This window comes from Terrapene carolina, unplaced genomic scaffold, assembly GCF_002925995.2.
Source record: "Terrapene carolina triunguis isolate 2854851 unplaced genomic scaffold, T_m_triunguis-2.0 Scaffold68, whole genome shotgun sequence".
Lineage (NCBI taxonomy): Eukaryota > Metazoa > Chordata > Testudines > Emydidae > Terrapene > Terrapene triunguis.
Window position 1 is genome coordinate 16,863,226 of NW_020664419.1, and position 15,151 is coordinate 16,878,376.

Below are 15,151 nucleotides of genomic sequence, written 5' to 3' on the forward strand. Positions count from 1 at the left end.
ACCCAACTCTGAAGGCAGCACAGAAGTAAGGGTGGCAATACCACAAACTCCCTACAATAACCTTGCGACCCCTGCCCACCCCGCAACCCCTTTTTGGGTTGGGACCCCCTGTTTGAGAAACGCTGGTCTCCCCCGTGAAATCTGTATAGTATAGGGTGATTTTTCATAGCCATGAATTTGGTAGGGGCCAAGCTATTGGCCAAGGAAGTGCCAGAAAGAGAAGCAGCAGTTAAGGTGAAAAGAGTGAAGGAGAGCACAGCGGACCAAGGACAGGGATGGGACTGCTGCACAAATGTTTAGAAAGGAAGCAGTTTGTGGCTACGGATCAGCCACTGTTAGCATTCATGCATGTATTTTGTTCATGTCTGTACATGCATAGTTAAAAATAAAGCTTTTCAGAAACCCTTTATTGACATTCAGATATTATGGTTAACCACTTTACATAATAAACTTTATAGTCATTAAAATTCACATCTCTGAAGACAGGAGAGCAGTTCTACTGCAGCAACTTCCATTGCTTGAAGGAATGGGGAAAAATAACTTCTAGGGCACTGCATGAGCTTGATGAGGTCACCATCCCACATACTTAGAACCAGAACATCAGCAACTGGCTTTTACTCCTATTCTCACAGTCCCAAGAGAAGCGAACTAGCAAGTTCTATAAATGGCAGAAAGTGGATTGGATTTCAAACTGGATTTCAGTTTTCACCTGCGAATATGCTATTTGTATTAGAGGTTTGTACCATGATAGTGGTTTCAGAATATGATATTGTTGTGGCCTCTTCAATGAGGTTGTAAAAATGGGCTTTTTGAAACATCAGGCGTTGCTCGTTGAGAAGCTGGATTCTGTACGTTCTTCACAGAAAGGAAAGGCACATTCATTCCATAGCCTGTTTATGTGTATATACGATATCGTAAGACCAGATTCTTTTGCCACTGAATTTTACAAACTCCTTGTTTGAAATTTGAAGTAACTATTGCCTACATGTACTCTTTTTTGTTACCTATAATGGAAAAAGTCAAAAGTTAATTAATCATGTGGTATTCACTCTTCCTACAAAATGGCTAACCCATCTGACCTGAGAGAAAAGTGTATTGTGGGAACTGAAAACCTCCTGTTTTATACTATGGGATCCACTGCTCTGTACTGTGATATGATATTTGTACTCTGATATTATTGATAGAAGTTGATGTTATACACTCCCTCGTTTCTTTCAAATCACCCAAAAATCCCCATCTAAACTCTTATAACAAATCCACTGCGATTATTTGGATTACTCTGCTGTACCTCTTCTTGCATTATAGGACCATGTCCAGTCCTATTCTCCGTGGCTACAGAGGGCCAAGACCCAGAGAAACTGGTGTGGTTCTGATGCAGAATGCTGATCAGAGAGAATTGGGAACCCTATGGAAGAGATCCATGCATCCTGATCACTCTGCTTACAGTGGGGGTCTGCACTGCAGTGCACTGGAAGTTTGGGGGTTCCAGCAGGGACTTGCTATTAGGAGATCATGTGGAACTGTAACTATGTGGCTTCACCTGACATTCTACCAGATAGATGGACAGTGGAGCAGCCAAGGAGGCCATTCTGATCTGTGGAATAGCTCTGGACAACACATATGTGTTTTTTTTCAGATCACAGAAGCCCCATTGACTCATTGAAAATGAGACATCACTCTTGGAATCACCCAATTCCCAAAGTCTTATCTTGCATGAATTTCAATCTGTCAATAGCACCTTGGTTGAATAGGGCTAGGAACAGAATTTGTAAATGTCAACTGAAAAATGCTGGACCTTTACAAAAGGAAAAACCAGAACTCGAAACTGAAAGGATAAGTGTTGAGGTTGATTGGAATTTAGAATAATTCTTGGGGCTGGAACCGTAGGGCTGCCAATCCTGTAGGATTGTCCTGGAGTCTCCAGGAATTAAAGATTAACTTTCATTAAAGATTATGTCATGTGATGAAACCTCCATCCAAACAAAATTGGCAATCCTAGGCTGAAGTCATTACTCTAGTAAAGCTCCTATGGCAGGCTGTGCAAGCAGCACCAGAGATCTACTTACTTAATTTATTCGATCTGCATATGAAATATGAGACTATGAACACAAGGAGCATCATGCTGCCCACTATGATCAGCACCACCTGCAGCAAGTGCAGCAGTTTGATTGGAGAGATCACTTTTGATCTGAACATTGCGGCTTTCTCATCATCAATAATCGCCGTCTGAAACAGTGCAAGAGCATTTACAGCTGAAGTATGCAAGTCCTTTCTCATGGAACATATACATGTTATAGACAATGTGATTGCATATAATGTTATCATATACATGGATCTAAGGGCTATAGCCACAAAGGGACTTGGGCCTTGCAATGTTCAGCATTGCAATGCCTAACTGTTGCTCTGCCACCCAGTGGAATCCACAGCCCTGAGTTAGGTGCCCAGGCTCCCTACACAGTGCCTATGGAGGGATACACACCTAAGAATGGGATCTGCAAAAGTCAGCTTGCTGAGCAGGGAAATACCAAGGAGAGGAGTGGCTCTTAAGCCCCGCCCCCTATGGGTCTTAGGAACCTAAGTCTAGGGGAGAGGGAGGAGCCTGTCACCGACTGGGATTCTCAGCTGTGTGCCCTCTCCTGGAGTAAAGTGCATAAACCTAACTTTTGACTTGCAAACAAGTTTTAGCCCAGGGATCAGAGTGCTCATCAAGGATGTGGGAGACTTGGGTTCAAGTCTTCTCTCTGCCTGATGTGGAGAAGGGATTTGGGGAGAATGGTCTCCCCATCTCAGGAGAATGCCTTAACCATAACCTTCATCACCTCCTCCAGCTGTTTTGTGAGGCTGGCGGCTTGCGCTCAAAATGCCTGCTGGATTGGGCCCCACTGGCAAGACAGGTTGGTTAACATCTAGTTTGATGAAGCTGCTGAGGCTCAGGTATGAGGTAAGAGCCTGAGGCCCTAGACTGAGGTAGCTGTGCTCATGCTCACTGGAAGAAACTTAGGCAGCTAAGGACTTTAGGTGCTTACAGTGTTCGGAAGCAGCTGAGTGGGGGTTTTCAGGATCTCAGTGACCCCTCCTGTTCGATTTAGGCACCTAAGATGGACATTAGGTGTCTAACTGCTTTTGTGGCTCTAGCTATAGGTGCCTAATTTCAAGCAAACAAGACTGAAAATTTTGGACTATTTTTTGGTAAATCTCCCAGATTATTTCTAATAAAGATGAAATAATTAGAATGATTTAATAGACTGAAAACATACTAACCTCGTTCAGCCAAAGAACAGGAAAGATATAGGATTTTGTAAGTTTTGATAAAGCACTGCAACAAATATTGAAATAAAAAATTGAAACAACCACAACACATTATCTGCACATTGCATATTCACAATTTCCATCTATCAATTTCTCATACCCCTGTACTCTACCTCTTTGCTGAAACTGACAGGAAGTATGATTTGTATGTGTTCAGGTGGCAAACCTCCAGTAAATTCAAACTAGCGCATTGCTCTGTAGAAAGTATATAAGTAACTTCAACCGTAGGCACCGACTTTTACTTTTCCCCTGGGGGTGCTGCACCCCCACTCTGCCCCAAGGCCCACCCCTACTCCAAGTCTTCCCCCAAGACTCTGCCTTCGCTCTGCCCCCTCCTGCCCCACTCCACCCGCTCCCTGAAGCCCCACCCACCTGCCACTTGCTGGTCTCTGCCCTTCCCCAATCCTCTCCCCAAGCCACTAAACAGCTGCGGCTAGTGGACGCTGAACTCCCACTATCTTTTTTCTGTGGGTGCTCCAGCCCCGGACCACTCACGGAGTGGGCACCTATGACTACAGCCGTTATGCATACCATCCTTCATCTAGTACTCTGGGTATGAGAAAGTAGATAGATAGATAGATGGATAATTTATGTATGATCATCTATATGTTTATTATATAATTGTTTCTCTTCTACCTTGCCCTTCCCAAACCTGTTTTTCAAATCTGTCTGTTGCCTTTCATCATATAGTTAGATTAAAATCTCTTGTGGAGTCGGAGGTGGCTCTTTGATTGTATTCTAAATTAAATGCATGTATAGTACCTAAGGTGCAATAAGGTTTTGATCCCTGATTGAAGCCTGTAGGTGCTACTACATATAAATAATAATTACGATAATATGCATGTGTACATACAGTGGATAGATTTAAAAGGTTTCTGCCATTTTGAAAGAGTCTACTAGCTTGAAAAATATACTTTATACTTAAAATAGGGACCATGAATGGAACCAATAATCTCTTTCAAAATATTAAGTACACATATGTACGTGTGTGTGTATTTATTAGCACTGATTGGGAACTTTTCAACAAATCATTTTTGTCAAAAAATACATATTTGTTGAAAGTGAAACTATTTGTTAAACAGTGACAAATTCAACAAAACCACTGACTCAAAAAAAAATTGGTAAAAAAATACTGAGATTATCAAAACATCCTATTTTGACAATATGGAACCAGAAAGTTTCCATTTTGGGATTTCAAATAACTTCTTATTTCTAAATTTTATTAAATTTAAAATAAAGGTAAAGAAAAAAGAAAAAAGGTTGACACTGAAATGAAATTTTTCAAAATTATTGAAGCAAACCATTTTGGCTGACCCAAATGAAAAAATGTTTTGGATTCTTGTTTTGCAAAAATGTTTGAGATTTCAGTTTTTCATCATATTTTGAGATAAGAAAACATTTTGAAGCATCAAACATTTTTGTCTGACGGGAAAGCCATTACCATCACCTCGCCCAAATATTTATATATATGCATGCACAATAATGGGATCATTCCACGACTAGTGCATTCATATTTTTTTTCAATACAGTTTTCAGTCAGAATGACTTTTGTTTTAAAGTTAAATAAAACAATGAAGAAAACACACTGTGTGTCTCCTGTGTAACGTGCTGCATCAACCGTCTCACAGTACGGTATCGGTTATCTTTTTCATTGGCACTAGTTTTGGAATGATCATATTATTTACAATCTCCATATACGATATAATTCTGCTTTTGCTTCTCATCCCATTTATTGTTTGTAGATTCATAACATGACTCTAAGTCCTGATACAATGCCCACTGTAGCCAATGAGAGTCTTTCCATTGACCTCAATGGGCATTGGATCAGGCCCCTAGTGCATGCCAGACATTCCCAAGAAATCTGAAATTTGACTTCTCCTTGCAAATGTTGGAGCTGAAGGACATTTAAAAATAAATAAATATCAGCAAATTGTTTCAGTTAAAAATGGAGCATTTCATGACATTCACAAATATTTGGGCTTTTTATGAGCTACAGAGCAGGTTGAAATTTTTGGCATTTTTAAATTTCACAAATTGGAAAATATTTACGATTTTATTTACAAAATTTCACACCTTTTATATTTACATTTATTTCTGATTGCAATGGACTTACAAGCTTGTTAGAAAGTGTTCTAATATTTTATTTCAAAAAGCTCCCTTTTGGGTGATAGCAAATACTGAAGTGTAGGAAAAGAATTAGGGACTTGATCTTACAAGTTGCAGAGCACTCAGGCCTTAATCCAGCAAAACACTTAAGCATGTGATTAACTTTAAGTACCTGAGTAACCTCACTGAAATCAATGGGACTATTCACATGCTGAAAGATTTGCACATACATGTTTAAGTGCTTTTGCAGGATCAGGGCCAAAGTATGTATCATCCTGCAAGACAGACCCCTAAGTCTCCAGTAACATAATTAAATGATCATTATAAAAGTAAATCGTATTCACTGTTGGGCTTGATCAATGATTAAGTTCAGAGCCCGGGAGGGAGGGGAAATCACCAAGTGAATCTTCTTCGGAAGTCTCAGGGACGACTGAGATTACGTATTAACTGCTGCTTTCATTAATAGTAATATTGTGGGCTCAGGTCCACAACTACTCCTTGTCTCCCCCTACCCCCACCAATTCCCAAGGGACGTTCTAGCACTCAGAGATCACTAGGGTGTAAGGATACCCTCGCCATGTATCCTGTGCCAACTGCTGAGATGTGAACTATATAGGAACTACTTCATTCCTTTACTACCCAAGGATTTCCCCAATGCTGGGAATCTTCAATGGGTTGGTTTAGGAATATAAATACATAGCTGCCATACTGCAGAACTGAGACACACTATCATAATACTGTCATTATGAAATGTATACTTAATATTTAGGTTATATTTATTGAAACTCAACCAAGCATTTTTGTAGAGCCAGTCACCCTAATTGCAAAAGGGCTAACAAACAAAATATTGTACCTGTATTTTAGAAACAAGAGACAGAGAAAACACTTACTCGATCTTTGGTGCAGGCTTCACCAGTAAGTTTATTTGCAGCTTTTTGGCAAATCGTAATGTAAACCCAGTGGTCTAAAGCCAGAAAGGTAGAAAAGGAGAAAACACAAAATAAAACAAAACAAATAAAGCAACCACAATGATATTAATGCTTGTGATGGTGGCCACTACAAGCGTAAGTCTGGAATAGGTACATCAGAGAAATTTGAATTAACACTGTTCATTAACTTATTTACCATTGGGATTACTTTAAGGGGTCAAAGGGTCATTTCATTCTTCATGTCCAATCTGTTCTTGTGTCTTTATTGAGACGACTAGCAAGGTTGCAAATTAATATTAGAGCCATTTTCCATCAGAAAATGCTGATTTGATTAATTCAAAATACTTTGCAGGAATTTCATCAACATTTTTGGCAGGAAATAATTGAAATGTTTTGATTCGATAAAGACAAAATGTTTCTTTCCGATAAGGTGAAAACTAGGGCTGGCCAGAAAACAAGAATTCCATTTTGTGAAAATTTAAGTTTTCTAAATTTCTCTCATTCTGCATCAAAATGAAAATGAGACCACTCAAATGTTGTCACCAAAAACAAAAAACAAACAAACAAGAGAGAGAGAGAGGCTCTTTGCCCACAGGGTAGCCCATAGACCTGTAGTCAGGTCACTCACCATGGATGTGGGAGACCCAAGTTCACGGCTCTGATTTGTATAAAGGACTTAAAGCTGGGTCTCCCACATCCTAGGGGAGTGCACTGACCATCATGCTATTGACTACTCTTGTCTCACACTTGCTACCCAGAAATCCCATCCTGAACCTGAGAAATGGATACATTGCCATGAAAAGTTTCAGTCCCAACCAAAAAAAAAAAAACATTTTGTCAGAAAATTCCCAACCAGCTCTAGTCTAAATATTTCATTTAGACTTCAGCATTTTAATGTTTGTTATATTACTTTATGTTATAATTTATAAGGTCAAAACCAAATATTTCTAGATATTTTGTTTTGTGAAAAATTCCAAGATTTCAACTTTCCATCCTGATTCAGAACAAACCAAATTTTGAAGTCTCAGATTTTCCATGGGGTGGAATTTCCATTTTTGGACCACCTCTAATTAATACCAATTGCAGAAATCGTTTTTGTGGACATCTGTACCTTAGGAAGATGACTGAGACTCACAACTACTTTCTCAGACACATAGGTTAATCTTAATCTTCATCTTAAAGGTTAAACATGTCGGTATCACCTGTTCAGTTTTCCCCCACTTTAACTTGTTTTTTGAATGATTCAGCCAGGCTCCAATCCAGTATAAAAAGTGTTTAATTTGAAGCATGTGAATAGCTGGATTGAAATAATTCAATGGGACTGCTCCACATGCTTAAAGTTAAGCACATGCTTTGCGGGACTAGGACCTAAGTGGAGGGAAAATTGAAGCTGATTAAAATCAGAGGTTCAACAAAAATGTTTATTTAGGAATTTATCACAGTTGCAAAGTGTGGCAATCAATTGCACTCTGGAATCAGATAAACGGGAGGCTTCATTGTTATGGTCAGAACAGGCTGTACTGCTATTACTTGGTCAACTTAATTAAACTGTGACTGTAATTTAGATGAGACTTACTACTTAATGAAACCAAGAAAATCAAAACATGTTTAAAACACAGCAAAAATAGATGAGCTCTGTAGGGGATAATTTAGAGAGGAATAGAACAACTTTGGCTTAAACACAATCTTGGGCCAGATCCTTAGCTGGTGTAAAGTAGAAAAATCTCATTGACTTCAATGGAGTTACACTGATTTACATCAGTTGAAAATGTGGCCCCAACAGATTTTTCACCCACCATGGATGAAATTCTCAAATGTATTGCATATAAGACCACATGGATGCCACTTTCATCACTGTACATTATACATACATAGAATAGTGATCACAGAACAAGACAATGATCGTATTTGACACAATAATTTGTAGCAAAGATTGTGGTCACCAAACTGTCATACGATGTGGTGTTACATATGGCATATGTTTGCCTAAAAAGATCATCTGATTCTAGGCTGCTCTACATATGTGTTTATGATTTACAATTGAGTTGGTTTCATATAGATTGAGAAGTTGAACAGTATTGTGGAGAAATGTTTGTATTTTGTGCTGGAAGAAAGACCATTTGGCAATTTAGAATGACAAGTAGCAAGTGTTTAAAAAGCATGATCTGTGTAACTTAATTTATTCCTATAGCATCTTCAAGTATCCCTTTTTCAATGAGAGTGTGCAAAAACAGACTCTTTGAACCAATTCTCTCCAAATGTTGATGATCCGTAGAAAATGGACTCTGGGCATAGTTTTGTAAAAACCAAAACCTGACTGAGATTTTGCCAACCCATACTGACCCCAATCTGTCAACTATAGGGATGAGTCAAAATTAACACTTTTATGTGAGCTACCAAACTTTGGAGGTCAGAATAAGATTTGATGGGGTTCTGCAAAACCCAGACACCAAAATATGGGCTCCTCCGATCATATCTGAAATGAATCAGTATTATAACTACACTGCAAAGCAATACTGTGCATGGTTATCAAGAAACAAATACTATAAATGTTGGCTTACAGGCTCTACATCTAAAAAGGTCTCGTGTTCATCCTTATTTGCACTCAATCCTTCAATATTCTCGGTCACATCTTCACTTGCATATAGAAAATGGGGAAGTGTAATATACACTGGTTTTCCTATTATAAAAAGACAAGCAAAATTGGAAAGTCAAGTCTTAGTGTGGTTTCTCTTATTGAAGTACCTCACCTGAGGAGATTTTATTGATTTATATATAAATAAATATCTATGATATGCACACAAATATACACATTCATTATGAAGATTTGCTAAACCTTAAGCAGAGAGAGATTCTATAGGGTCTACAGTCCTATTGGTATGTAGATCATTTGCATGAGTAAAATTAATTGCTATTAAAATTACAGCATATGGGCCAAATTCCCAGCTGTAAATTTACTCCAGTGGAACTACATTGAGTTAAACAGCTGCTGCTCTCATCCTATATATGCACATATCGTTATCACACCATGTATATGAGATCTCATGAACACAGGAACTGTGAGTATCCAAAGCTTTTATGCAGTGGATGAAGCTCCTTTTATTCTTCCCCCCACAGAGACAAGGGATAATTTAGCCCTGAATGTGTAAATGGTATTAAAAGTTCCATCTCTTTTTCTCTTCCTTATGCATCTCTCATATTTTTACCATCAAAGCTAGATATATAGCCCCATCACCACAGTCTCTGAGCATCTCTGAAGCATTCATAAATTCATCTTCACAACATCTCATGAAGGTAAAGAAGTATTCAAATCTCTGTTTAAGGAATCGATGTTTCAGAGACATTAAATTATGTGCCCAGGGTCACACAGGAAATCTGTGGCAGAGTCAGGAATTGAATCCAAGTCTCTTGACTCACAGTCTAGTACCTTAACCACAAAACCATCCTTTCCCCTAGACCAAATGGCTTGTTTGGATTAGTGACATTTTACTACTCTACCTTCTTTGCAGGCGCTAATGTCCAGGGCTCCAGATGCTGTGCAATTCTTTGACAGAACAGTTTCTGTGCAGAAGCATTTATTTTCTGGAGTTTCAAGAGGAGATGCAAATGCTGCACGAGGAACTGAAAAACGATACAGGGGGATTTCCTTCACAATCTGCTCACTGTTAAATATGCCATAGATAGATCTGAATATAAAAGAGAAATGTTTCATTTGTCTCTAGTTTATATTGTATTTACAGGTGTTTTGGTTGCTAATACACATTCATGTCTGATCCATTATAGAGACGCCCTACCTTTCTCATTTTTTAAATGATAAAGTGCCCTTGGCAGCTGCTCGGATGATTCCAGGCTCCCTTAGCCCTGGATTAGCAGTTTGTGGAACTGCCCAGACAATGAACAAGAGTACATGACATTTCCAGAAAAGAAACACAGGCAGTGGTGACTTTATAAATCTCAAGAAAAACTTCCTAACTCTAAGAACAATAGGACAATGCGACAAACTGCCGAGGGAAGTCATAGAACCTCCTTCACTGGAGGTTTTCAAAAGGAGGCTGGATAGCCAGCTGTCTTGGATGGTTTAGATACAACATATCCTGCCTCTTGGCAGGGTATTAGACTAGATGACCTTTGCAGTCTCTTCTAACCCTATGGTTCTATGATTCTATTATATAAAATACAGAAACATAGACAAAAATATACAGTTAAGAGTAAATGTATAAACAACTCCTTCCCAGGCACAGATCTACAGCGCCTGTGGTGCTGGAATGTTTTAAGTCTTTCAGAGTGGTTTCTGCCCGGCGATATACTAGAAAAGTTTTAATGGTATTACTATGCCAGAGGTCAAGTATCAGAGGGGTAGCCGTGTTAGTCTGAATCTGTAAAAAGCAACAGAGGGTCCTGTGGCACCTTTAAGACTAACAGAAGTATCGGGAGCATAAGCTTTCGTGGGTAAGAACCTCACTTCTTCAGATGCAAGTAATGGAAATTTCCAGAGGCAGGTATAAATCAGTATGGAGATAACGAGGTTAGTTCAATCAGGGAGGGTGAGGTGCTCTGCTAGCAGTTGAGGTGTGAACACCAAGGGAGGAGAAACTGCACCTGTGGTGACTTTATAAATCTCAAGAAAAACTTCCTAACTCTAAGAACAATAGGACAATGTGACAAACTGCCGAGGGAAGTCATGGACCCTCCTTCACTGGAGGTTTTCAAAAGGAGGCTGGATAGCCAGCTGGAGGCTGGATAGCCTCACTTTCACAGACCTTGGGAGGCAGGCCAGTCCTCGCCCACAGACAACCCGCCAACCTTAAGCATATTCTCACCAGCAACCACGCACCGCACCATAACAACTCCAACTTAGGAACCAACCCATGCAACACACCTCGATGCCAACTCTGCCCACATATCTACACCAGCAACACCATCACAGGACCTAACCAGATCAGCTACAACATCACCGGCTCATTCACCTGCACGTCCACCAATGTTATATATGCCATCATGTGCCAGCAATGCCCCTCTGCTATGTACATTGGCCAAACTGGACAGTCACTATGCAAGAGGATAAATGGACACAAGTCAGATATCAGGAATGGCAGTATACAAAAACCTGTAGGAGAACACTTCAACCTCCCTGGCCACACAATAGCAGATGTAAAGGTAGCCATCTTACAGCAAAAAAACTTCAGGACCAGACTCCAAAGAGAAACTGCTGAGCTCCAGTTCATTTGCAAATTTGATCAGGATTAAACAAAGACTGTGAATGGCTATCCTACTACAGAAGCAGTTTCTCCTCCCTTGGTGTTCACACCTCAACTGCTAGCAGAGCACCTCACCCTCCCTGATTGAACTAACCTCATTATCTCCATACTGATTTATACCTGCCTCTGGAAATTTCCATTACTTGCATCTGAAGAAGTGAGGTTCTTACCCACGAAAGCTTATGCTCCCAATACTTCTGTTAGTCTTAAAGGTGCCACAGGACCCTCTGTTGCTTATGTCAGAGGTGTGATTTTCTTTTAATGATATAGTGATACCAGTATAAGCCCTAGTGTGGACATAGATCTACCAGTATAAAGGTGCCTTATACTCGTATAACTTATTTCACTTGGCAAACTGGAATAAGATATACTGGTATAAACCCTTTTATACTGATATAGCTGCATCCATACTTGGGGGTGGGGGAAGGTGTTACTGATGTAGTTAAAGTGGCAAAACATTCTAGTGTAGACAAGCCGTTAGAAGAAAGCAGTGTTTTGAGTGTTGCCGTGTCCTATATTATGGCAAGCATTGCCTTCCCTGACTGTTGAGACTAGGTCAGAATTTAGGGAGACCCTGTGTGGTACTACTAGAAAGAAGCAACTATGGGTACGTCTACACTTACCGGAGGGTCCGGCGGCAGGCAATCGATGTTCTGGGATCGATTTATCGCGTCTGGTTAAGACGCGATAAATCGATCCTGGATCGATCCCGGAAGTGCCCCGGATCGATCCCGGAAGTGCTCGCCGTCGACGCCGGTACTCTAGCTCGGCGAGAGGAGTACGCGGCATCGACGGGGGAGCCTTCCTGCCGCGTCTGGACCCGCGGTAAGTTCGGACTAAGGTACTTCGAATTCAGCTACGTTATTAACGTAGCTGAATTTGCGTACCTTAGTCCGAAGTGGGGGGGTAGTGTAGACCAGGCCTATGATTACTTGATCTGAGAACCAAAGAACCAGACAAGGTCTGTCTGCGTCCAACAGCCTGAATGAAGAAACAGTTTCTCTCTTCTTCACCAGGTACATGCTGTGATTGGCAGATTTCAGTTTTGGGGTCCAAGCTGCTTCATGATAAGAATTTGATTTATAAACTTTGATCCTTTTTAATGCAACTTTTAAAATAAATGATGCATTTTAAAGAAGAAAAAGCTCATTCCCGGCACTGAAAATCAAAGTTGAGCCTGCAAATGTGTCACCTGGAAGAATTAAACTTCTGTTTCCTTGAAATCTATTGAGCAGTGTTGTAACTATCTCACTGGAGTATTCAGGGACATTGTATGGCAAAGCAGAAAAGACAGACTGAAAAGAAAAAATGCAAGGAGATTTATTATTTTTTTATTAATTATTTATTTATTTGGGGTAATATATATCATATTCTGAGAGAAAGCAGTTTGGTGTATTTAGCTATGAATTGTGAAATACACACCTGTACAGATGACCTGTGCATCAGTTAAGCTCCACATAAGCCCTCAAAATAATGTTTAAATACCTCGTGCTAGCCCTATGCACATGGATGAATTATATTCTTAGCCCTGGTCTACACTGGGGGAGGATTGATCTAAGTTACGCAACTTCAGCTATGTGAATAACGTAGGTGAAGTCAACGTACATAGATCGACTTACCGTGGTGTCTTCATCGCGGTGAGTCGACTGCTGCTGCTCCCCCGTCGACTCTGCCTGCACCTCTCGCCGAGCTGGAGTACAGGAGTCGATGGGAGAGCGCTCGGGGGTCGATTTATCATGTTTAGACTAGACGTGATAAATCAATCCCCGCTGGATCGATCGCTGCCCACCGATCCGGCCGGTAATGAAGACATACCCTTAGGGTATGACTACACAGCAAGCAGCAACCAATGGCAGTGAGTCTCAGAGCTTGGGTCTGTAGACAGGCTCACAGGACTCATGCTATGATGCTAAAAATAGCTGTGTAGACCTTTTGAGCTGGAGCTTGGGCTCTGACACCGAGGGTGGTGGGTTTCTGAGCCTGAGCTCCAGCCTGAGCCTAAGTATCTATGCTGCTATTTTTAGCACTGTAGCGCAAGCCCAAGTCTGTAGACCCAGGCTCTGAGACTCACTGCCATGGCTGCTGCTTGTCGTGTAAATGCACCCTATAGGCCAAGTTCTGCAACCCTAATACTGAGTACTACTTGTGTGAATAGTCCCTTTGAACTCAATGGACCTGAGTCTCCTCTCACATCTACCACTGTAATTCTATGATCCTGAATTACACCAGTGCAAAGGGTCAGAGACTCAGAGGCATTGCAACTACTCACTACTCAGTACAACTAAGGGTGACAGAATCAGACTTTAAGTAGCCAATCATGAACACAGCAGATTCACATGGTTAAAACCAAAGGTGTGTTTATTGAGTTGCTTCAATGACCCAAGACCAAGCAGAGCAATTTCAGCAGCTGTCTTAAATAGTTTTTCAAAGAACGTGATTTTTGGTGAGCACACATAGGAATATGTGCACAATATGGCTCTCTCCAAGTGTCCTACCTGCAAATATCGGAGGAAAAGAAGCGCAGAATCCGGTCCTTCTTTACAAAAGGAGGAAATGATGCACCATCTATGGATGAAATAAAATAAGAGCTTGAATGTAATTCCACTTTTATGACATGAGATCATTGATAATGCCACATTCAGCTATGGTCTTTTCCATACATTTCTGACAAAGAAAGACAAATCTAGTGCTTGTGCACACAAAGATTTATGCAAGGCATTGGCCAAGTCTTGTTTTCTATTATAAGCCTAATTTTGGAACCCCCTCTGAAGTCCCTAATAAGTCCTTTAATCTTAAATTTGGCATATAAAGTCTGTGGTGAGCAGGCAATATCTTTAACACATATGAGGGCATGTGCCATAGAAGATACGGGGCACAAAAAAGTATTGATTCTGACTCCCTGCTGCCTAGTAGAGTCAGCTCCAGGATTCTTGTGGCTAGGTTTGAGAACTGATTTTCAGAGATGAACATCCTGTTGACTAGAATTATGGATGCTTGGCGCTTATAAACATCATATCCTTAGGCTTTCGAACTTGTGTTTCTAACTACATATTGACTTAATATCACCTCCACCATGCCACTGAAGATGGCTCCTGCCCAGCAGGATGCTGTAACAAACCTCTAACCAGTTCATTCTCTGGATCCTGTAACAGCTTCTATTTAGGTTTTATACAGCACCCATCACAGAGTTATAAATGTTTCTCTGGTATCTTTGCATCCTCAGCCTAGATGACAGGAGCAAGGAGACTCTCTTACAGACCATCACTCGACCTCTGTTAGCAGCAGGGGCTTTTCTCATACAAGCCTAGATTCCATCCAACCACATAGATTCATAGATTCTAGGCCTGGAAGGGACCTCGAGAGGTCATCGAGTCCAGTCCCCTGCCCTCATGCAGGACCAATTACTGTCTAGACCATCCCTGATAGACATTTATCTAACCTACTCTTAAATATCTCCAGAGATGGAGATTCCACAACCTCTCTAGGCAATTTATTCCAGTGTTTAACCACTCTGACAGTTAGGAACTTTTTCCTAATGTCCAACCTAAA

At 40.5% G+C, this 15,151-nt stretch overlaps 1 protein-coding gene across 1 annotated transcript in view; it reads right to left on the reverse strand.

Moving 5' to 3' along the window:
• Positions 1 to 388: 388 nt before the first annotated feature.
• Positions 389 to 15,151, reverse strand: part of CD36 (CD36 molecule) — a 40,019-nt gene continuing 25,256 nt past the window's right edge. Inside the window, exons 7-13 of the mRNA XM_024194452.1 lie at positions 14,098 to 14,167; positions 9,843 to 10,030; positions 8,906 to 9,024; positions 6,306 to 6,379; positions 3,262 to 3,316; positions 2,067 to 2,226; positions 389 to 1,004 (exon numbers count right to left, since the gene is read on the reverse strand). Coding sequence (XP_024050220.1) covers positions 982 to 1,004; positions 2,067 to 2,226; positions 3,262 to 3,316; positions 6,306 to 6,379; positions 8,906 to 9,024; positions 9,843 to 10,030; positions 14,098 to 14,167 — 689 coding nt within the window. The 3' untranslated portion in view covers positions 389 to 981. The remainder of the gene's footprint in view (positions 1,005 to 2,066; positions 2,227 to 3,261; positions 3,317 to 6,305; positions 6,380 to 8,905; positions 9,025 to 9,842; positions 10,031 to 14,097; positions 14,168 to 15,151) is intronic.